This window comes from Eucyclogobius newberryi, unplaced genomic scaffold (genome assembly GCF_026437365.1).
Source record: "Eucyclogobius newberryi isolate DKJ021-1_F unplaced genomic scaffold, fEucNew1.0.hap1 SCAF_3, whole genome shotgun sequence".
NCBI lineage: Eukaryota > Metazoa > Chordata > Actinopteri > Gobiiformes > Gobiidae > Eucyclogobius > Eucyclogobius newberryi.
The window spans coordinates 20,538,184-20,562,218 of NW_027315945.1; the positions used below are offsets into that span (position 1 = coordinate 20,538,184).

At 38.7% G+C, this 24,035-nt stretch overlaps 1 protein-coding gene across 1 annotated transcript in view; it reads left to right on the forward strand.

Annotated features, from left to right (window-relative positions):
* Positions 1 to 468: 468 nt before the first annotated feature.
* Positions 469 to 24,035, forward strand: part of LOC140374115 (plectin-like) — a 127,602-nt gene continuing 104,035 nt past the window's right edge. Inside the window, exon 1 of the mRNA XM_072460913.1 lies at positions 469 to 685. Within this exon, the coding sequence (XP_072317014.1) occupies positions 484 to 685 (202 nt within the window). The 5' untranslated portion in view covers positions 469 to 483. The remainder of the gene's footprint in view (positions 686 to 24,035) is intronic.

Below are 24,035 nucleotides of genomic sequence, written 5' to 3' on the forward strand. Positions count from 1 at the left end.
TCAAAAGTGAGGGTCAAAACCAAATCAAAGTGAATACACTATTGTCTGGACAAGAGCCTTGTCTTTCTCCAAGCCTATGCCTAGATTGCAATTATTCCCTTTCTTTCTCTTTACATCAAAGCTTTGATCATTTCTCAAGGACACGGAAAAAGCAACCAAATTCTACCCTCAGATTGCCCCATCTTTATAGGATTATTACAAGTTTTGCAAATTGCATTTTGCATGAGATTATCTTGCAGTTATTTTACAGAGTGCTCTGTGCATGCAGTTCACAGTTTGCCTTTTATTGCACACTGTTATAAAGCCTATGTTTATCATTGCTAAGTCATAGTTAAACATTCTATGAACAACATTAATAACTGAGGCCAGGTGTGCTTCTCTCTTTAGCATGAATAGAATAACAACCATACATACATTTTGTATACAATAACTAGTCCATTGTTTACAAGAATGAAACACTAGCTACATTTCTAGTTTTAGGTGATGGCCGCACGAAGCGAGAGAGGCAAGGACACGACTCCCACCCGAAACTCACTGGAGGAGAGTTTTGGAGCGAGGAACATTGTCCCGATTCCTGGAGACACTTTGCCCTGGAATCTGCCCAAACACCAGAGGGTCAAACGCTCCAAGTCTGCCTCAGGAGACGTCCTAGACCCTGCGGAGAGGGCAGTCATAAGGATCGCAGGTTAGATGACTCATTTGTATACTTTCTTCTGAATTAATTCAGTAGGAAGTGCATAGTATGTTTGCGCCATAAAATAAATAAAATTAATGAATATTAAATAAATGATGCTTTGTTTAGAGTTTGGGAAATGGGCATGTTTTCACTGTCCGTCACTCCACTCAGACAGCACATCCTGTTGAAATTCACTGTAGCCAAGCTATAAAACCATGATTTATTCAAACTGTACAGCTCACTATGATACTTCAAACACCTGATAGATTCACTTCTCTTATTGGTGACAATGGTCGACGTTTACTTTGCAAATATTAAAGCTGTGTCTGAAAAATGCCAGTAACTTGGTAAATGCTATCTGCTTTATGAATCATTTTAGGTGAATATTTTTGTTCCCTTGGGGATGAAGAAAAGTAATTCTTGTTCTCATTCTGAATGTTTCAGAAAAGACAGTATTTTCTAGAGAGACAATACCCCTAAATAGTAATGATAAAGCAAAGCGCTACACTTTAGTCATTTTTAATTTACTCCACATTCAGTGGTGGCAAACTACTTCTATAGCCACAGCTGCCCTGGAGTTAACTGACGGAAACGATGCTGCCAATCTGTGCCATCGGCCCACTGACCAAGTGTTCTGCCCAAGGACTCAACAAAAGAACTCGGTCTGAGCGTGAAGCAATCCTCCGAGTGTTGGGTTGGTTCAAACCTCTCAGCCGCTCTCAGGAGAAGCTTTTTTGCTATATTTTTGATTGCGATTTCAAATTTGAACAGCAAAAAATAGATTTAGCCTTTTTAACACAGTGGTTCATTGTTAGCTTTGGCTGACACGACTTGGACCAGGTTAAGTGGAAGTTGATCTAACTTTGGCTCCTACAATAGGTGCACATCCTCTTCCTGCTCGTGTTCCTCTGACACAGGCTCATGTAGGCTGGGTCAGCATCAGGACTTTTGTTCTGACAGACACAGACTGGAGAGGTCTCACTGCACGCACAATGTGACACTGTAACGCAAAACACACAATAAAACTTCAGATACAGGTAGAGCTCTTGGCTAGTGTTTTGCTTGAGATCTGTCCAACTCTTTTGCTATTTATTCAGGATCGGTGGTAATGGAAAGAAGAGTATTTGAAAGTAAAAAGCTCATATTTCATGTTTAATGAAATGTCACATTGCACCAATCAAAGTGAATAAACCTACTACTATTGTGTCAAAGCTAATGCCATATGAAATTACACATTACTAACAAATTGAACTTCTGAGCTCAAAATGAACCAAAACCGATTCCATTTGTAAACAGCATGAGTGCGGGTGAATGAGTGAGTGGCTGAAGGAACATGAATGTTTTTTAAATGCAGTGCTGTATTTATAATTGAATACTATTTTAATGTTTTTAGTACTATAATGTAATGTAGAGTATAAAAGACCAACTAGGGACAGGAGTGGAAAATGAGTTTTGTATTATGTCTGAGGAAAAGAAGGATTTCCTCTACAGTGCCTGTTTCAACTGTCAAGTTACATTAGTTTTTTTTGAATTACTTGTTAGAGTAGCTTAGACACTTCTGACAGCTGACACCTTTTGAGGTTTCAATTATTAAATACCAGTTGATCTCATTATCCTGCAGTGTCATGGGAGATGAGGTGAAGCCAGACATAGTTTCTCCAAGTTTTTCTCCTTTTTTTCTCTGAATAATATCTTATGCTCTCATTTGTAAAGGCAGTGTCTATTCTGTAACAGAGAGGGTATTTCAGGAGTCTGTGCATGAAGATTCTTTAGTGACAGCGTTTAGGTAAATTAGCTATATTATTTATTTACATATTGTTGATTTGGCTATTTCACTTTCCTGTAGTATTGTGCAATTTATTTAATTTGAATTGAGACTGAGATTTAGACATTTCTAAGACTCAATTATATGTTTTATGTTTTTTTAATTGCAAAGTCAATTTTCTATCAGCAAAAGCCTGTGGTTTGGAGCGGAGTTCAGACTTTGCAGAAAACTATTTAACTTTTTTTTTATTGTTAAAAGGCAATGATGGAAAGTCTGTATTGTCGGAAATATAGATTTGTTTTATTTAGACAAAAACTGTGATTGTTCTTTGTTTTTCTTTATTATTATTTCTACGCCTCGTCCTACTTTCTTTGCATCTTTTCTCCAGGCTTGGAACAGCACAAATAGGACATTACTTTATTAGTATGCTTGGCCTCTAATTAAAACTCTCTGCCACTCTTTGCAGTTCTGCTGTAAGTGATGACAATGCATTTAACACTTAAAGTTAGCAGGTGCATCAGGAGTTATGAGGGCTGTTCACACCGAGCTGTGAAGCTGGTAAGTGATGACTCTTTAATGACAGCTCAGTTTGCTCATCTCTGCACATATGCTAAGCACTCTTTTCTCTGGCCATTACAGCTCATATGTTTAGAATGAAAGTATGGACTCATTTAGAATACACTGTTTTGAGTAATGGTATGTACGTTTATTGTAAATTCCTATACTAACTCCATATTGCCCCATAGATACTGGCATAGCGTATTGGTCAAAGGATGTTGTGGTTTTAAAAAAAAACTGGAACAATATTTAAGTATAGCTATCCAGCCTAGCCTTAGCCTTAGCCTTAGCCTTAGCCTTAGCCTTAGCCTTAGCCTTAGCCTTAGCCTTAGCCTTAGCCTTAGCCTTAGCCTTAGCCCTAGCCCTAACCTTAGCTTTAGCCTTAGCTTTAGCCTTTAGCCTTAGCATTATGAAGAAATGTATTTAGAGGCGAGGGACGGGCAATTAATCAGATTTTAATTGATATTGAGGTTCTGTCATGTCTTATTGTCAATTATCAGTGAGGAGCTTTTCAATTGAGAAGTCAGTAATTGGAGGACAAAATTGCGGCTTTGTTGTGTTGGATTGAGTTGATTAAAAATCTGTTCGAGATCATAAAATCTAGGGAGAAAGCCATTTTTATTTTGTTTTTGAAAAAATAAATTAAAAAAATGTAATCAAAACTTCAATAAATCAATATGAGGAAAACCTCATTCTTTTGCCACATTACCCAGCCCTAAAGAAGCTATATTTTCCTAAAAATATAAATTAGATCATTATTAATGGCCTTCTTGATAATATTTCACCTTATGCAGCATTGTTATAAAACAATATATAATAGTTTTGTTGCAGTAACGTGTAGATTAACACATTGACAGTGACACTTGTTAAAAGACAAGGCTGGAGGACATGGAGAGTACAGAGTTTGACAAAGACGAGCAGTGTAGTAAATAGCACAACTTCATCTGTCCACCAGGTGTCACTGTGCACCCACAGTTCCTCCCTTCAGCTCTTCCTTTGGTTCAGGTTCTGGAAAATGTGCCTCATTTCCTATTGTAGTTTCAGTTACTATAATGTATCCATTGTTCTGATTTTATTGCCATTTTCACCAGACATTAAAATTCCATAAAGAGACTTTTATAGAGACATAATTTATATTTGTGTCATGACCTGGCTTACTGCACTTTCACAGGGTTTGAAGAGCTGGACTGAATCTTGTGACAGTGGGAACAGTGGCTTTTGTCTCCTGTAGGGGGAGCTATGTCTTTGTTCAAATACACTTTACTTACAGAGGAGCACTCAAATCAGTTTTATTGGTAATCCAATAACAAAAAACTCACTCACCATTATCATCTAAATTATGTCAAGATAAATATGGTGGACGTGCCTGGAGCTGGATGTGATATACTTTTGCTGTTGTACTTTTTTATCTGTGATTATGTGAGCTGCTGAAAGAAAGTCTTGTTTTGGATAGTTCTTGTTTGTCTAGTAAATGTATGCACACTTTTATAAGTTAACCCCTGTTATTGTATAATAATTGTACAGTAGACTGGAGGAGAGACAACGTTAATTCACATTAATTCACAAAATATAATTGACAGTACCAACATATGAAATAAAAGCATTAACATCTAGCCCCTTAAAAGACCATACCATTTGATTCAGCAGTGGTGGAAAAGTACATTAACTTGACTATATAATGAATGAACGAATGTGGAATCTCTGTATGGTAAGAAACATTATTAATTATGTTTTTTTTTCCCACAATCCCACGACCGAAACATATTTTTTCATCCAGAGTTGATCATACATTCCTTGATAATAACACATTTTACATTATCATTGCAGGACTTGCCATTTCATTGCGTGACTATCAGCCTCGTATCAAATTCTTTGTCGCTCATAAACAAAGTTTGTTTGTCCCAAATGTTTTCCGTCAGCTGCGCTTCAGTAATCCCCCTGACACTTGGACAGAGAAGTTGTGATGTGATTTGTGCACAGCTTTTTAGTCTGTGACGCAGCAGTGAGCGGCATTTAATGATAACTTCTGACTAAACCCCACCTGAATGGAAACTAATGAGATAACATCCTAAGTTGCGGTTTATTTGGCCCCTGTATTAGCTCTTAAATGTCTGCAGTAAATGGACAAAGTGTTGCAAGATGTGCCTCTGGTTATGAACACCTTGCCTTTTCTTGTTGTATTGGAATGTGTGGTTGTTTAACCATGAAAAGTTCTCAAGGTGTCTCAAGGGCACACTTGAATCTCTGATCACACCATAATGCATAAACATATCAACATTATGCTTTCAAAATTATGACAATGTTTAAAAAAAGGCTGAAGATTCAAATATCAAAGTATGTATCTAATATTCTGCATGTGTGGTATGAATACATTGAGTCGAGTTGTAAATAAGAGTTGGTTAATGGTTACTGGTTATAGTTATTACCTTTCCATGGGTTTCAGAATGATGAAGTTTAGACTGTTGCCATAGCGATAAACAATTTAAAACAAAAGTCCTTGAAAATGTAGCACTGAACTGGAAGCTGAAAACCATGAGCCGATTCACATGAAAACTACTAAACCACTGAAATGAAGCTACTGCCTCCACATTAATATCATGTTTCTTCCCTTTATGGTCAGTTTGTATTTGATGGATTCATTATCCTGGGGTTTAGCTTGTTTCTCTAAAAAAGTTGACAGTGAATGCCTAAAATGGTGCTCCTCTTTCTGAAGAGACACAGAGACTTCCCTAAAAGAAAGTACTAAACTAAACATAAAGTAACTGGCCCATGTAATGTAGACACATTCTAATACTGACTGAGATTTGGACGTGGTGAGGATGACATCAGTGTCTGTTGTATAAAATGTCAAGATGTTAACCTGATTTTTTCCCCTTCTGGTTCACTAAACAGAATATTCAAATATAGCCAGGAGCCACAAGCAGTGCCTAACAAGTATTGTGCCAGTCCCAAACCTGTGCAAATGATATTGTGCAGTATTTACATTTGTCTTTGTCTCTAAATATCCATATTTTAACTTGTTCTTTATAGAAAATGTCTGTCTATGTTTCCTGTCCCTATTGCGTTAAGTGAAATTTGCTTTCACACTGACTCTGAGCTGCGGATCGGAGGCAGTGACTTATCATGTTTCCGCTGAGGGAAGTGTCCAGGCTGCTGTCAGCTCGGCCTTGGCCGGAGAAGGGCCTGATAGTTAGACAAAGCTGCAGAGATTTTCCTTTTCCTCCTACACAACCATCATGGAAATACAGCATGTTGGTATTGTTTGACTCTTCATTGTATTTTTATGAGAACAATTCTGATACGTCTTTACCATAAAGTGATAATGTCACAAAATTCACAAAATGTCCATGTTGGTTAGTTTTTATGGATTGCAATTGTTTATATTATAAAGACAGTAGTATAACACTGAAATTAAATCCATCTGTTGTTGGTATAATCTGTGCCGCCCTGCCATGAGCATGGCTGGTCGTCGAGGCATCTGTTGAATATTCAGTGCTTGACCTATTGCTTGACCTTGTTGTTGAGTGTCAAGGGCACATATGTATTCATAAAACAAACTCTGCTCTGATCTCTCTATATCTTACATGTAGCCCAATGTTTTATGCACAAAAATAACCATTCTTACCCTCAACCTTCATCATTATTTCTGTTGTTTTTCCGCATTTCAACTTTGACAACAAAAAATGAATCCACGAGACACTTTCCATCTATTATTTATTACCACTCCCTCATCGACAGCTATCCACCGCTTAGAAAATGTGCTGATCCCTCATAACAAGTTCTATATTTCTGTACTGTTGAAAAAGTCATACGTCTTATTCACTCATTTACAATACATGATCATTGAGTTTCTATCATTTGCCTGACACTGTAGACTTGCTCCTTCTCACTCGACGACACTCGTAATTTGTATTACTTCTGTCACACTCTGATTCGACTCAAGTGTTACTAGAGCGCCCTGCTGCTGATCTCGGCTTTTGCTTTTGCTGCGTTGTCGCTTGGCAAGCACTCCCCGCTCCTCTCCTCCTCGCTGCACTTCCAGTAATAAGCGTGTTCGCCTGCCGCTCCTGCCTGCGTCTTTAAGAGGGAGTGGCTCGACGTTTATACGAGCGTGTGTAGGGAGCTCGCTATGGGTGGGTCGTGGGACCAGGGGGGGAGGTGGTGGGACCGTGAAGGTGGGGGTGTTGGGGGTGGTGGGGGTGTGGCGCCGGTCTGTGAAATGAAGTTGAGGGAATTTGTGGAGAGCTCACACACAGCTGAGAAGGCAGGGAGGACAGCCGCGGGCAAATCCTCTCATTCATTTCTACAGACCGGCTGAAGTGACCGGCCCCGAAAAGAGCAGCAGAAGAGGAGAGAGAGGGAGGAGAGAGTGACCCCAGCGCCATGGCGATGTACGAACCGGCCTACCTGCCTCCAGACGCAGAGGAGCAGGACTTCATCCAGGCGTATGAAAATGTCAGAGAAAAGTATAAAGGTACTACAGCATTGACGTCTTCTGTTCTGTGTGCTTATTCTAAGGGGGGAAGTCTTGCTTGGAGGTCTATTTTTGAGCGTATTGACATGGCGCAGGTGTAAATACGTGGCTGTTTGTCTTGTCTGAAGTGGAGCTCTTCATGTTGCAGTGTTGTTATTATTATTGATTGTGGCACATGCTTGATGCCTCTCTCAGACAACGTGTGCCGCACATGCCGTGTCCAGGGGATTTGCAGCAACGCCTCGCTTTGATATGGGACCAGAGCAACTGGGCCGCCGTGTTTGACCTCTGACCTCTGCAGGGCTAAGAGGGGGTCCGTTCTTTTAAGGCCCGATTGTTATCCTAAACTCCAGCAGGCATTAACAGGTGCGCTTGGGCCGGGGTGAAATGTATTACCGCCGCTTCAGGGAGTTTCTGCGCTGATTTTAATCTCAAATTCAATTCCGTTATCCCGCAGAAATGTCCAGCTCAATGAGGATTTTTCGATGTGCTCTGTCCGTGTAATTGATTTGCGCCGTCCAGACGAGCGATGATGAACTTTGTTTTGTGAGCAGAGCGTGTTGTGGGTTCTGTCGGTTCTCTTAAGCTGATGTCATGTCTATCTTTTTTTGGCTGCAGATGATACACTTTCTCTTTTCCTTTCCCAATGACTGTTCCAGCAGATAAGGAGCACGGAGAGCTCTATAAATATTGCCCCAGATTAGTTGGGAGAAAGTTCATGCTGAATCATTGTTGTATCATTGTGGCAAACCGTGATACTACACAAGGCTGGACGTTCTGTATAAAGACAAAGAGTGCATGTATGTCTGACAATTTCAATTAGATGAGCCACACTGTATTCGACCTATAATTTGTATATATTTAAATGCAATACCAAGGCACAGATGAATCAAGAACACTGCGTCCGGAAAGTACTTTGTTCAATAGCTTTTTTGATGCAGAGAATGTCAAATTATCAAATTCGACCTTTCAAGTGGAAGACCAACTGGTGATTTCTTGTTGATATATTCTATAAATGGAGGTATTTTCCATGACAATAGTTAGAGCGTGTGTCGCCATGAGTCAGTGTGGTGTACAGTGGCTAATAGAAAGCAGGAGCTGTGTCTGTGGCAGGTGTTTATGTTTCACATGTTCCTCACACTCCTTCAGAAATCACACTCTCCTTTTTAAGGCACAAAGAATATTCAGACCATTGACAAATGACAAAGCAAGCGCTCTTTTCTTTAGGTTTAGTAGGTGGTAAAGGCATCCATCTGGTTAATCTGCTACTTTAAAAGGCTATTCCAAGATGTGTAGTTTTTGTGTAGTACTTTTTTTATTCTTCTGTCTTCTTTCCGTCTGAAGCCGCCTCAACAACTTTATAAGATTTCCATCAGATGCCCTTCCTCCTGGCATTATGCTCTCTATTTATCTAGGCTTGAGATTAGCAAATGAAAAAACAATCTTGTTATCAATGGCAGTTAAGGTTACATTCATGTTTTCATTTTAAGCTCTCATTTTTATTTTGTCAAATCTTTTTCCTAAATACATATCTTTGTTGTTGCTACAAATCAGAGCAATATATAGTCACAGATGTCTTGGCAACACACATATCTATTCAAATATACATATCATGATACCCTTAAACAACATTGTCATTATAAATAGCAGAGTTATACACTTATTAACCTGCTGGCTTCTTCATTAAGGCTGAAACTTCTGATTGAAAAGACGATTTATTCATATGGCAGTTGTATTCTGATATTAAGGGCTTTGGGAACATGACGTTTATATTCGTCAAAACACAATCATTAACACTTAAGTTTTAAGGGATATCCATGTATCAGGACATTGTATCGACGACCCAGTGGTGAGGTACTATACCCAGCTCTATTATGAACTCATTGACCTTATTATTAGGTCTTTAAGGCTATTTAGTAACGTGCTATGTTACATGAAAAAGCACCTACACTGTACAATGAACTTGGAGGTGACATGGGATTTGTCTGTGTAACCCATGGATGTATTATAATATCTGGATAGGGTACGCCCCCTCTGCCTCTGGCTCCAAATTGAGTAGTGGCCACTCCGTAGAATGCAGCCTTTTGGTCGGACCATTTCAAGAGTTCGGCCTCTAAAATTACCAAACATGCTAAATTGTTTGTAGTCTAAAAATAAAATAGAAGGAATTTCACTCTTTGACTGTTTCTAAAATACTTTAAAAATACATTTTTAACCTCCCGGAGAACGGTGTACGCGCACGTGACCCTCGTGAACGGGCCTCAGAAGAACATGTGACGGAAACTGAACACAAGCAGAAGAATGTGACCAGACGAGACCAACGATACACGTAAGTTGTTTGTATGTCATTCCTCACGTTTCACACATCGTTCCATGTGAAGTGTAAAACAACGATTACACAGTTAACACAAGTTAACACAAACTAACACAAGCTAACGTTTAGCTAACGTTTAGCTACACAAAGATGCATTGGAACGACACGTCGTGATGGCTCATGACTTCTGCAAATAAATAACTCATTAATTCTCCTACTAAATGTTCTAAGAGACAAAAGGTTAAGCACAGATGAAGGGAAAACTCGAGAAAGAAGGGGAAATAAAGTGATGTTTGTATGATGTGCAATCAAAAACTACAAATAATTCAAATACAACCTGCTGAAATGGGTCATATCTTACATATATAAATGTAAACGTATTTAAAAGTGACAGTCGTGTTCTCACAGGGCTGATAAGACGACATTTGAGGTTTTATTACATATTTCATAATGAAGTGTTTAAACAGGAAAGCACACGCTTGTTTTCTATAGGAATGTCATGGATTTACTTCCATGGAATATGTAGAGATTTAGCAAACATGTCAGTTATGTTCTAACTTGTAAGGTTTAAACTTATGCAAAAGTAAATGACTTTTGGTTCTAGCTTTAAAAATTAATGTGAAAAGAGGAACTTTTGTGTTACAGAGCGAAATGTAAATCTGTCAATAACATATTCCAGCTTTTCTCTGTTAAATGTGCATAGTATATCAATGTTCTAATGAGTATCTTTCTCATCTTCAGTGCTGACCAGTGAGTTTGGTCTGTAAGTGCTGTCCAGAGCTCTACAGGTCACTGCAGACCTGATCACTGCAGACACGGAGTCATCTCACGTAAACTACTGACGACTCCAAAGCAAAAGTTATTTTAATATTAACTTGTGCCTCGACTAAAAGTAAACAGTGTAGAATCAGTACTTTGAATTTATAAAATGTCTGTTTTGTTATGACCAAAAAAACTAAATGATAATTGTTCTTCAAAAGAGACACTGCTGTGTCACATGTGTCTGTAAAACAGCTTCAGGACAAACATGTGAAGTGTATGTTATGTGACTTGTATAATCTAAAGCTGTGACATGTTCTGTTTGTCCCTCAGTCAAACGATGGAGCTGAACGGAGGAGTTTACCGAAGTCCTTTTCACCAGAAGACTGCGTAGCCATGGAAACAGTCTTATTAAATACTGAGATATTCAGTATTTAACGCAATAAAGTCACATTCATGTGCATATAACTGATGTAAAAAGAGTGTTTATTTTACCATTATTATTAGTATTATCTTGTCTTATGCTAGCTGTTTTTATTTTATTTTTTATCTCTATTTTCCCCCTCCATTCCTTATTAAGAAATGAGAGGTTCTGTCTATAGGAGTTTTTGTTTATAAGAGTTCTTCTATTAAGATCGATCTATTAAGAGTGTTTTTTAAACTTCCTATAAGTTTTCTGTCCTTTTCCTCTGTATCTACTGTGTTGCAACAACAAAATTTCCCCATGTGTGGACAATAAAGGAATATCTTATCTTATTCAGTATGTTCTATTTGACTTATACAGGTTGTTTTATCATTGTTACTATTTTTATGTTGCACTGAATCACCAAAGCAAGTTCCACTGTTTGTGAATTCTGTTCTTTGACAATTGCAATAAACCTTTTCTGATTCTATTAATGATGATAATAATAATGAACAGTACACAGACTCCAAAACTCCTTAATAAGGGACTCCCACATTGTAGTTTTAAAACTCAACTAAAACTGTGGCTAAAATCAATTTATCATTTGTAGTTATAATCAGATTTGCATTTATTGAACAAGTTCATTCATGTTCATTATTCTTATTAAATACATTAATAAACAAATGTGTTTTGTATTTATTAAAGATTGACATGACACAAAAACGACACAAAAGGAAAAAGTGAATATAATTAAATACTGCTTAACTCAATTATGTAACAGAATTGATGATTATATTTTATATTTCTTCTCATTTGATTAAAAAAAAGCATATTGGCCAAATCATATTACGTAAATAAATAACTGAAAAGTTACTAACAAAATATATACCCAAACCAAAAACTACAGAAAATGATGAGGACGTTATTCCACCTCTAAATGTAATTTATTGTCATTAAACCAGACTTTTTATCTTAACACTTCTTTATAATTCTCTTAAATATCAGACCTTTACAACATGATACATGTATATTTATAGATGGATATAACAATCCATCATTATACGTTACGTAAACAGACTATTTCAAGCTGAATCATTCCAAAAGTCCGTGTTGACTCTTCTCAGTCTTTCACGCTGCTGTGACGTGCGCGCTCCCGACGCCAAAGCCTCACGGTGACGACGTCACAAAAGTGGGCGTAAATGAGACAGTATTCAGGAAGTAATGCGGAACTAAAAAACTTTTTTTGGAACCATGCGCCAATGAGCACGCTCCATAGGTTTCAATGGCGGCCATCTTGGCTTCCGGGGGCTTGGTGTAACCAGTGGTCTATCTTTTAATGCACCCATCCATCCATTTTCTACCTTTCGGGGTCGCGGGTGACTGGAGCCTATCCCAGGCCTTAGGCCGGGTACATCCTGGACAGTGGCCAACTTGTCGCAGGGCCAACACAGAGACATAGACATTACAGACAGTTCACTCTCACAGTCATTCACTAGGGCCAATTTAGACTTTCCAATTTTGCCTAACACATGCATGTCTTTGGACGGTGGGAGGAAGCCGGAGAACCCGGAGAGAACCCACGGTAACACCCATGATCTCCTTCTTGGGAGGCAAGAGCGCTAACCGCCTTTGCCACCGTGCACCCCTCTTTTCTCTTTTAATGCACAATTGAGATAATCTCCCTCGCATTTCTAGATCATAATGTCTTCAATCATCTTCATTTCAAACTCTGATAAACCAGTTTCATGTGGTTGCTCCTGATAGATACCACTGGTGATATGTTGATAATAAAGTATGGAAATAGCGTTACTGTTAAGTTTACTTTAAATGTTTCCTGTCTCACTGTGCTTTCTAAGTGTAGCTGGGCAATGCTTGGCAGGCTGACTCTCCACTGTCCTCTAATGTCATTTGTGAGAGCAGCTGATGCCGACGTTACTGGACGTCCCGAGCATGAGTGCCTGTTCAAATGGGACGGTCTACCCCAGTGTCCCGCACTCATGGCCCTGTCCTCTGCCCCCTAAAGCTTAAAATAACAACTCAGTGTAGCTCAGGCCATTTTCAGTCAACCAATTAAACAGTTATTTTGGGACAGTGATTGTCGGCTTTGGGTAATTTAAATTCCAATTTCTACTTGGCTGAAAAATCAAGCAGTTGTGAATTATTAATGGGTCAATGACGAGTGAAAAATCCCTTCTCTGTGACCAGAATAGGATTGTCCTGTGACTATATCCTTAAATCATAATATTGAATTAGAAAGCTAGTCATTATTTCTGCTAACTTAAAACCATATCTGTGTGGGGTCTTGTGGGAAGTCATTTGCCAAGCACTTTTCTGAGGGACTGAGTCAGTGGCAAAGGGGGGCAGCTGATCAGGATGTGTCCCGTGTCTTTTTTTGGCATCCAGCCACAGGTTGGACAGGTCAAATGGAGATGTTGTCACAAAAGTGTCCTAGTGTCATAGTTGTGTCAGGTCTATCTGTGTATTATGTGAACTCAACCCAGACTGCGACAAGGACAATGAGTGTGGGACGAAAAGGAAAGAATAGCATTAGTAAAACAAAAGAAACTACTAATTGATGATAAAAACAGATATCAGACAAAGTTGCAGTATAAATAGTTGAAATATAATAAGAGTCAATGCTATAGTATTAGCGGAACTGTACTAAATAGTTTGGTAATAGATGCACTTCTCTAACTTAACATCTTTTCTTGTAGTATTCTTCTTCTTGTTATTATACACAGTAGTCCTACATATCCTTGTTCTACTTGAAATTACAGAGGTAGCATGTATATATTTTACTTCAATCAATCATAAAGCACACAGTATATTTTTGTTCTCCCACTGCTGCGGTGAGCATTTCTTCTTTTGGAACCAGCTCCAGCCACTGTGACAAACTCAGAGTTTTGAATTCAGTTTGAGGTGACGCGGTCATGGAAAGTAGACCGTTGGTGGGTTTGGCCTGTAATAATTGAAAAGCAGTTGAGATATTTTAGTACATTTCCCCCATTGAACAAAAGCAAAACTGTTAAATGTGTTTCACTGTATTTGGTGTGATATTGACACATTTGTTCCCAGGCCAACATTGTAATGGATAATTTGTTCTTAATGTTGGTAATATGGCAAAATAAAGGTTAAAATACATTTCAGTTGGATTGGCACCTAAAGAGTCAAAACTCAATCATAAATAATAGATTTGTTCGAAGCCTTTTAAGGAAGAGAACTGCTTCTGCCAAACAGTTGCTCTTCCGGCCAAACAAACCATTCTCCAGAGCAGAAGACGCTGCTCTCTTTCGATTTGACATTTTGCAAGTGCACATTGTTAATTATACTGATAAAGTGTGCAAAACTGGCTCCAATGTACTGTTGGTTCTCTGTATTTAATAATAGTTATGATGTGTCGATCTTTTAATGCTTGACAATCAAAATGGCTTTGCAATTAGGCCCATTATTTATTCAGGCAGATGAAGATACTACACAGAAAAATGACTGGTGAGAATGGGATTTAGACTTGTACATTTTGGATGTATGGTGACTGCTTAACCCGACACTATTTGACAAATTCATAATCAGTTTCTTACTAACAACATTTAGGGCTTTTCTATGGCTTTATGCAGACTTTAATGGGCAGAGACAGTTACCAATGTGCACTAAAAGCTTAAAAACTGAATTAATAATTAGCGTAGCTCTAGTACTATACACTCGCAACATTACAAGCCCTGTTTCAGTTGTTAAAATATTTCTTTGACTCCATGTTTGACCTAAATGCTAATCACAAATGCTAATCATTGACTAGCTTTTTATGCAAAACTCACTGCAATGAAGATAAATTGGTGTCTCAAACTATAGCTTTACTTTTGTTCTTTTGTGCAATTTGTTGTTGTATAAATGTCATCAGCACCACATCGGACAGCAAAGATTAGGACTGTTCTGATATTTGAGCAGATTATTTTATTATCATTATTTCGTTTCGCACTGACCAGAAACTATGTAGCCGCACCGCCAATATACTGTAGGTCACGTCTGGCATGGGCCGATATTACACATTACACAAACATTAACATGGACATGTAACATTTGTAATGCCTACATCTATTTGCAGGAATTGGCTCTGGCATCTTGAAACTTAGAAAAACATGTGGCTGGATGTGAAGAACACTTCCTCGGAGTAGATGCAACTCTTTGTAGTTTACACAAGGTTCACAAGACTTAATCATCCCTGTTTATTCTTAAACTGAAACAGGAACCTGTGTCCCTCCCATGCACCAAATAATTACAGAGCATTCGAACCCCTGAGTTTTAACAATGGAAAGTGCTTCACTGGGCTTTCTCACTTGGGCTGGCTTGGATACAATACTCCACCACCGTGCACTGCTCCCAACTTTACAGCTCCATGTGATGCTGGCTCATTATCCACATAAACCTTTTAGCTTCAGCCAGTTTCATATGCTGCACCCATTATGATGAAATGCTAAGTCAGCGAGCTCCCTGTCCTTGCCTCATATTGACTGCTACTTCTGTAAATGTTAGATGACAATTCCCTGTTGTGATTCCATTTAATCTCATGTGTTCGACCTGCCTCACAGTGAGCCGCAGCTGCCAGTTTATAACATTAAGCACTTGAATTTAACTTTTACTGCTGCTCTTTTTAACCCAAACCACCAGGAGCTCGGAACTTTTTAATGTAAGTGCCAAAACACATGTTGGGGGGGAAAAAAACAGGTTTTGTGTGGAAAATCCTCTGGGTCCAGCACCTGGGAGATACAATGGCTGACTGTTAAGTGCGGAGTGGCAGTAACTCTTAACAGTGTCCACTATTTGCCTGTTATTGTAGCTTCAAGGTTTGAGTGAGCTCCGAAAAAAGTTAATGTTTAAAAGAAACACACACATGGTGACGTAGCAGAGTGTCCGCCTGTCGCATACCAGAGCTGTAATTGGAAAGGTCTTTTTAAAACTGCAGAGGAGTCACCAGGTCCAGAACATAGTCTCCTCCTTAGTCGGCCCTCCCTCCAAATAATGTCTAAAAGTTGGCTCGGAGAGAGTGAAGGTGTGGGTTGCGACTGTTTTCAGAGATTATTTGATGAAACAAATCAAATGTTGAAATCTAATAAAGAAACATTGCAACTCTGATCTTTTTATATTAAAGTTACTGGTTAATAAAATGATTTCAAATGGTTTAATTCTCTTGATTAATTGGCCTTGAAAGAAACAAGAAATGCAAATACACTTGGCAATATTAATAATATGTATATAGTTTTGTTTTAAAATAATAAGATGTTTGCTTTGCTGCTTTTCAGGAAAACTGCACTGTAATTGAGCCAATATTGTCATTGAAATGCTGCCAACTGGACTGAACTAACACTTAAACCAGAGTGTGGTTTGTTAGCGATTTGTTCTTATTGTGGACATTCTTTTTCGTCTACAGACATGCCCTAATGATCGATTAGTTGACTAAACGGGTCGTGGCAAAAGCTCTATTAAGTATCTCTATGATCCCACCGACATGATCCCGTCATGTGTCTGACCCACATTGCACACATTAGATTACAATCTCTCTGTTCTATTTATACAAAAAACAGTGTAAACTAAGCTAACTAAGCTTGCCTTCTCCTTTTGTCCCACATAAATAAAGGTAAATAAAATCATTGGTCGACTAACACACAATTGTGGTAGACCAAAATGCCACGGACCGATTAATCGACTAAACATCTAAATGCTTTTGCGTGCACAGTGTTTCAGACAGATTTCGGGCCATCGTGCCCTTTGTGTCTTTGCTGTAACTGTGTTTGAATCAGACCGTCTGTATCCAGGCACACAGGATTTATAGACATACAGTCATTTGTCTGGACTGAAGAAGTGCTCTGTTTCTCAGACAAGAACGTTCTGATAAATCTCTAATTGAATTCAATGAACAGTGTCCAGACTCTGTGGGTGGAAACAAGTCAGATTTACTGCCAGGAGGATTCAGAAATAGACACGGTGTTAGTTAATTCTGTGAGTAGTGGACGGCTCGTCTCTATTATGAATATGAGTGTCTTGGGTGTCATTTCCGGACAGTGGAAGGCGGTGACTTTTATCGGTTGTCATTGATATTTAAGGCAACTGCAGTGACTCTGACCACATGAACCATAGGAATGTGGCAGCAAGTCCTTCCTCACAGCTGACAACAAGCTCGTAACCACACACACGACCCACACACACTCCTATCTCTTCTTCTGTCCGAGCTTTGCATTCTCGTGTCTCAGGATCATTTCATCCTCTTATCCTGCGCTACCAAAAGGAGGCCTGTTAGCAGTGAATACCTTTCACATTCTCTTGTTTTGACAGTACTCACCATTGCCCTAAATGGAGTGTCCAGACTCCAGGATTCCCATAGAAGGGTCAGAAGCTCCAGATTAAATAAAAGATTTACAGAATGGATAAAGAAGAGGCGGAGATGAAGGCTGCTGTGAAACTAAACATTGCCTCGGTGCGTGTGCCCGGGTGTCCACTGACCTCGGCGTCCCAAAAGGGTGTGGACACTGCTCTGTGTGATTACAGGTCAAACTGCAGTCACTGGAAAAAAATCTGTTGTTTGTTTTCTTATCAAGCTAAAACTAAGCTAATTCCATGCTTCCTGTTGTACCCTCAGAGGAGGATGCAGTAGCCAAAATAACACTTTTGCTCAGCATAAAAAAGACAGAAAATAAAACACAGTAATTAATTCTAAAATGACGTGGATACTCATCGAAGCAGGTATGGATAATAAAGAAATAAAATGACAATGTTGGACCTTTGCTGAAATGTTTTAGAATCATCTTGATCAGAACTAGTATAAGACCACATAAATAGATATAAATATTATATATATATATATATATATATATATATATATATATATACACACGTGCATGTTGATAATATTTGTGACAGAAACGCTAAAGAGCTTGATGCTGTCCTTGAAACCTTCAGTCTTACTCAGCATGTGAGAGGCCCCACCCACAGCAAAGGACTCACTCTAGATCTCATAATTATAAAGGGGGTAAATATTTCAAATGTTAATGTGATCGATGTTGCTCTGTCTGATCATTTCTGTGTCTTCTTTGACCTGTCTGTTTCTCCCAAACCTCCGGTTGGTCCTGCAGTTGTTCAGAGGAGACACATAAGTGATGGCACAGGTGCACTGTTTATGGAAATGATAAACTTTGAAAATGTCTCATGTTCTAATGTAAATGATTTGTTGAACTCTGTTACATCTAGTGTTTTGAATGTTCTGGACACCATCGCCCCTATAAAGGCTAAAATAGTTAAAAATAAGCAGAAGGCGCCGTGGAGAAATGATGATTCGGTCAGGGCACAGAAAAGGGAGTGCCGCAGGGCCGAACGGAAATGGCGCAAGTCAAAGCTCCAGGTTCAAAAAGAGATTTACAAGAAGCTGAACATGTACAACCTAATCTTATGTAGAACTAGGGAAAGATATTTTTCTGAAATTATTGGAAGCTGCAGTAACAACTCGCGTTTCCTGTTTGCCACAGTAAACAGATTAACAAACCCTCCAGCTCAGCTGCCGTTAGAACTCATTTCCACATCCAAGTGTAATGTGTTTGCATTATTCTTTAATGACAAAGTTCAGGGCATTAAAAATGCTATAAATCCCACAATGCAAAAAATTACCCTAAAACCACCAAGACACTTAGAGCTAACTTACTTTGCACCAGTAACTGACAAAACTGTCCATGAGATCATCACCAGTCTGAGTTCATCTACATGCTGCCTCGAGATTTCTAAAGTCTGTGCTGAACAGTTTGTTAGCACCATTCACTCACATAGTTAACATGTCGCTTCAATCTGGAACATTCCCAATGTCTTTGAAAACTGCGGTCATAAAGCCTCTCCTAAAGAAGAGCAGTCTTGATGCCGCAGTACTGAGTCATTACCGGCCCATCTCTAATCTGCCATTTTGGGGCAAAGTCCTTGAAAAGGTTGTTTACCAACAGCTCACAGATTTCCTCTTAATAAACAACTCATTTGATGTTTTTCAGTCAGGTTTTAGACCTCATCACAGCACTGAGACTGCTCTTGTCAAGGTGACAAATGACATCCGCCTGAACACTGACACGGGCAAAGCCTCAGTCTTAATTCTGTTAGATCTGAGTGCTGCTTTTGACACTGTCGATCATGGGATCCTCTTACAGAGACTTGAGGACTGGGTGGGCATCACTGGCACTGCCCTAAACTGGTTAAGGTCCTATCTGGAAGACAGGAAGTACTTTGTTGAAATTGGTAGCTGTGTCTCAGACCACATGACCCTGACCTGTGGAGTGCCCCAAGGGTCAGTCCTGGGTCCCCTTCTGTTCAACCTCCACATGCTGCCGTTAGGTCAGTTGATACGCAGTGAAAATGTGTCCTATCACAATTATGCAGACGACACTCAGATCTATGTTTCACTATCGGCAGGTGACTATGGACCAGTAGATTCACTCTGTCACTGCATCCAACAGATCAGTGTGTGGATGCAAAACAACTTTCTCCAGCTGAACTCAGACAAGACTGAAATAATCGTTTTTGGCCCACAGAAACAAAGAGAAAGTGTTAGCGGTCACCTCCAGAGTCTCGCTCTAAAACCTACAAACCAAATTAGAAATCTGGGGGTAATAATGGACTCAGACTTTAACTTTAATAGCCACGTCAAATCAATAACATCAGCAGCTTTTTACCATCTAAAAAACATTGCCAAAATCAAAAATATAGTGTCAAAACCAGATTTAGAGAGACTTATCCATGCGTTTGTCTCCAGTAGATTAGACTACTGTAACGGCCTGCTCACTGGTCTCTCCAAACGAGTTGTAAAACAGCTGCAGTACATCCAGAACGCTGCTGCTCGGGTCCTGACTAGAACCAGGAAGTATGATCACATTAGTCCTGTTCTCAGGTCTCTGCACTGGCTCCCTGTGGCTCAGAGAATAGACTTTAAAGCAGCTCTGCTTGTGTACAAGTCTCTCCATGGCCTAGCACCAAAGTACACCTTGGATATGTTAGTGCCATATGAACCATCTCGGACTCTGAGGACCTCAGGGACCGGCCTCCTGCTGGTGCCAGAGTCAGGACTAAACATGGGGAATCTGCGTTTCAGTTTTATGCAGCTAAAATCTGGAACAGTCTTCCTGAAGATGTGAGACAGGCTTCTACTCTGACAATGTTCAAATCTAAGCTAAAAACAGTTTTGTTTAGCTGTACATATGACTGAAAGGATTTTTTCTTTGCACTCTTCTCTTTTGTTTGTGATTTTATTAGTTTAGACAATCAGTTGGATTGATAATTTTTAATTTAGTTAATTTTATTGTATTTCTGTTTCTGTAATTTCTTTGTGATTTGAATGCATTTTTCCTGCTGTGAAGCACTTTGAATTGCCTTGTGTATGAAATGTGCTCTACAAATAAACTTGCCTTGCCTTGCCTATGTGTATATATATGTGTGTAACATATATATATATATATATATATATATATATATATATATATATATATAATTATAATGTGTGTTTTTGTAATTATAATTGTGGTATTAAATTAGTTTTGTACATATAAGTACTGATCCTTTTCCTTAGTATTAATTTTTTTTTATAGATTTAGATTATTTTTACAAATGATTACAGGCTACATTGTTGTTACTGACGTTACAGGAGTAAATTAATGGATGTTGATTTTTCCCTGGTTTAGTTTAGCCTTACTTGTCAGAAAGATACTGTGTCTATATTATTTATCTTCATTTCCATGGTTGTTCCAGCGTCTGGTTCTCTTACAGACAACTTGATTTGATGTGGAGCAGATCCGTGAGCACATGCCGTGACCTTTGTTATACGTACGTCGTTCATCATTGGTCTTTAGGCTCCATACCACACATTCACAGCTGAAGGTAATAAATAAAAGGGAAGGTTTATTTGGGTTTGAGTTGGTATGTAGAGCCTAACAATATGTGTACATTTAGCAGATGTTCCTAAATTTAACATTGTTGTGAGGCAATTTCTGTAGATACTAGTATTATATCTCAAGTTTTAAAGTCAAATGATCAACATTCTGTTCACAGTTTTGCATTGTGATCACACTATAGCATATTATTATTAGCATATTGCTTTTCATCAATTGTAAAACATAATCAACTCATACAAATTAAGGTTTTGAATCTATTATGTAAAATCTACCTTAGCTACTTTATCACTCAATAGGGAGGCAAGGGAATGGACAAAAATCCAATTGTGAAACTGTTAAAATTACAGTTTTTCCAAAGATTAACAGCAGGAGGCAGTAGATTACAAAGATCCCCAGTGGCTTTAAGTCAGATAGTGTCAATATTAGACCAGTGGAAAGGTCTTTGGAAGAATCAATATAAATCTGTCAGACAAGCGGGGCTTGTCCCAGCACTCGTCAAGGGAGCAGGAGCAGCCAAAAGAGCATGAGTCAGAGCGGCGCCTGGAGCTGCTGCCCCCCATCAGGCACGGGACAGAGAAAGATGATAGACTCTGCGCCATGTGGGAAAAAGGCACAACAGGAAGCACAGGGATTGACTGGTTCTAAATGTTTTGAACTTTGAGGCGATCAAAACTTCAGATGTGTTCAGATTCTGTTGTTTTAGTCATTAATGTTCTGGTACTACCGTTTTTATCTTTCTGTTTTTTAATTCTGAACGTAACATTTCATTAAACTCATGTCAACATGTTAAACTATGGCAAATACTGAAACAAAATAAAAGATTCCACTGTCATGTTTTCAGTAATTGTGAATAATTATTTAATCATGTTGTTTTTTCTCAGTATTTATAACACTGAAAATGTATTTTGTCACTTCCCTGGTTAAGACCGGCTTTAGAACTGCTTTAAGTTCAGGCTTAGTCCTAGGTTTATCCAATAACTGAGAACAATGTTCTGCTATAAAGCTTGTATACGTTGCTATTTAACAGGCAGTAACAGTTGTTTAAGAAGCCTCATAAAAAAGAATGTCTTTGTCTTCTGTGTGTCGCTACTACTGTAAGCGTCAGCGCATGAAGCGGCAGTAAAACCCTCCTGCTGACAGTTTCCAGAGTTTTAACATTGCACCTAAGGCATGGACAATATCATCTTCTTAAATTCTCAGGGAGGCATGGTTGGCAAAGGAGTGTTTCCATTATAGTCAGGGATCATGTTTGCACTGCATTTCTCTCATTCGAATCACAGCATGTACATTTGCAGGCACCTGACCTGTTATTTATTAGGACTACATCACATCTCTTTCCTCAGGAATAATTAGCATATGGCATTTTAGCATATACTTTACACTGTTTGTATCTGGTCCATTTATCCAGGCTACTCGTTTGCACAAACTGGACACTGACTCTTTGTTGCTGCACATGTAGGTCCAATATACAGTGCCTCTATGCAAACGCCTAAACAAATTCTTATTTTCTATTTTTACAAGCAGATTCATTGTTTTAAGTTCAAAGTGTATAATAATAATGCCAAAGTGCCCAAAAGCATGTTTAAAACACATTAAAAACACAATAAGTAATATGTTTTGTTTAAGCCACTACAACATGCAGTATTATACGCATTAGACAGCATTTTCCTCCTTCATATCTAATTTTAGAGGTCAGGGGACAAAGGCCTGACTGGTTCCAGCCGATGTTGATGTACAACAGCAACAATACATTGTATATTTACAACTTCACCAGGACTAGGTTCAGGGTGTGACTAGTACACTCTATATTGCCTTGTGTATACTTGTGTATTTATTGCGCCGTACTAAGTGCATTAAGTGCAGTAAGCATCAAACTACTACTATTATTATTATTATTATTATTATTATTATTATTATTATTATTATTATTATTATTTATAATGACCATTAATGCAAACAAATGTCTTACTCATTGGACTCATAAATGGGAAAGCACAGCCCCTAGTGGAGAACTTTAATCATAACAGTAGATTTGACTAAACGTGAGATACAGAGTCCTAGTCTGGTTTTCCTTACTGCAATGTATTTTACTGTGATGTCTTGTTATTGCAGCATGGGGATTTCTGAGATATTTTTCTAATGGGGCGTGGGTAAGGTTTCATTTCCAGTAGCTGTAGCTAAATTAAACTGGGATGACAGCATCTCTCCTGTGTGATCTTCTTGGTTCATGTCCAAATTCTGAGTCAATAAGTCTGGGTTTGTGAGTGGGTGGGACCCCTGTGCACTGGAGATATCCACTGATGCTTCCTTTAACCATAATGCTGTTTAGACTATTTTAATTTGTTGTTTAAGAATTTCGGAATGCCTTTCTCTTTTGGGAGTATTATTGCACCCCTAGGACTTTGTTTGGTCACAGAGTGGGAGGAAATGAGTAGAGGTCGTTTGTTACAGGATTCTTCTGTTTCGCACACTGGTATGAGTCCCAAATGTGGATCTGTGGACCTGTATTTTAGGTCCTGGACAGATATTAAACTACTGATTGGATAATCACTTTTACTGTTGCTACAATACTAAAGAAAAGGCTCGATCTCAACAGAAAACACAAATAAAAACAATAATTTCTATTTGTTATCATGGGTCTTATACGAGTTCTAATAAAGCTCAAGATCATTTTCAAACTCCTCAGGAAAGTACAATCTTGTCTTGTTTATGTGAGTTTTTCCCCATGATGTTAATTGCATACTTGTGTCTCTTCTTGAAAAGCATTATTAGAGAAAGGTCAATATAAATATATAATAGTAATAAAATAAGTGTAATGTAAACATAGATTGCAATTTCATACAATAAAATCATTATTTGTCTCATCCCGTGACCCTCATTCCTACAAAACAGTTTGACAAAGCAAATCTGGGGCTCTTGTTTTGACAGCTTAACCGTTGGAGCTGTCTCTGTTGCAGATCCACGTTTGGTTGTTGGGATGCTGGTCCTCTGCTGACTGTTGCTCAGGGCCTAAGCCCCTAAACGGGGCAGGAGATTTGGTGGTGAGGTGACATCAGGCTAAAGGAATGTTTGTCTGGATGTCCACAGCAGGGCTACTGGTCTGATACGGTCTGAACTGAGGGAGCTGAAACTCTGTAACAAGGTCAAAAGCCTCATTCAGGGTTATGTATCCAAAGCTGCT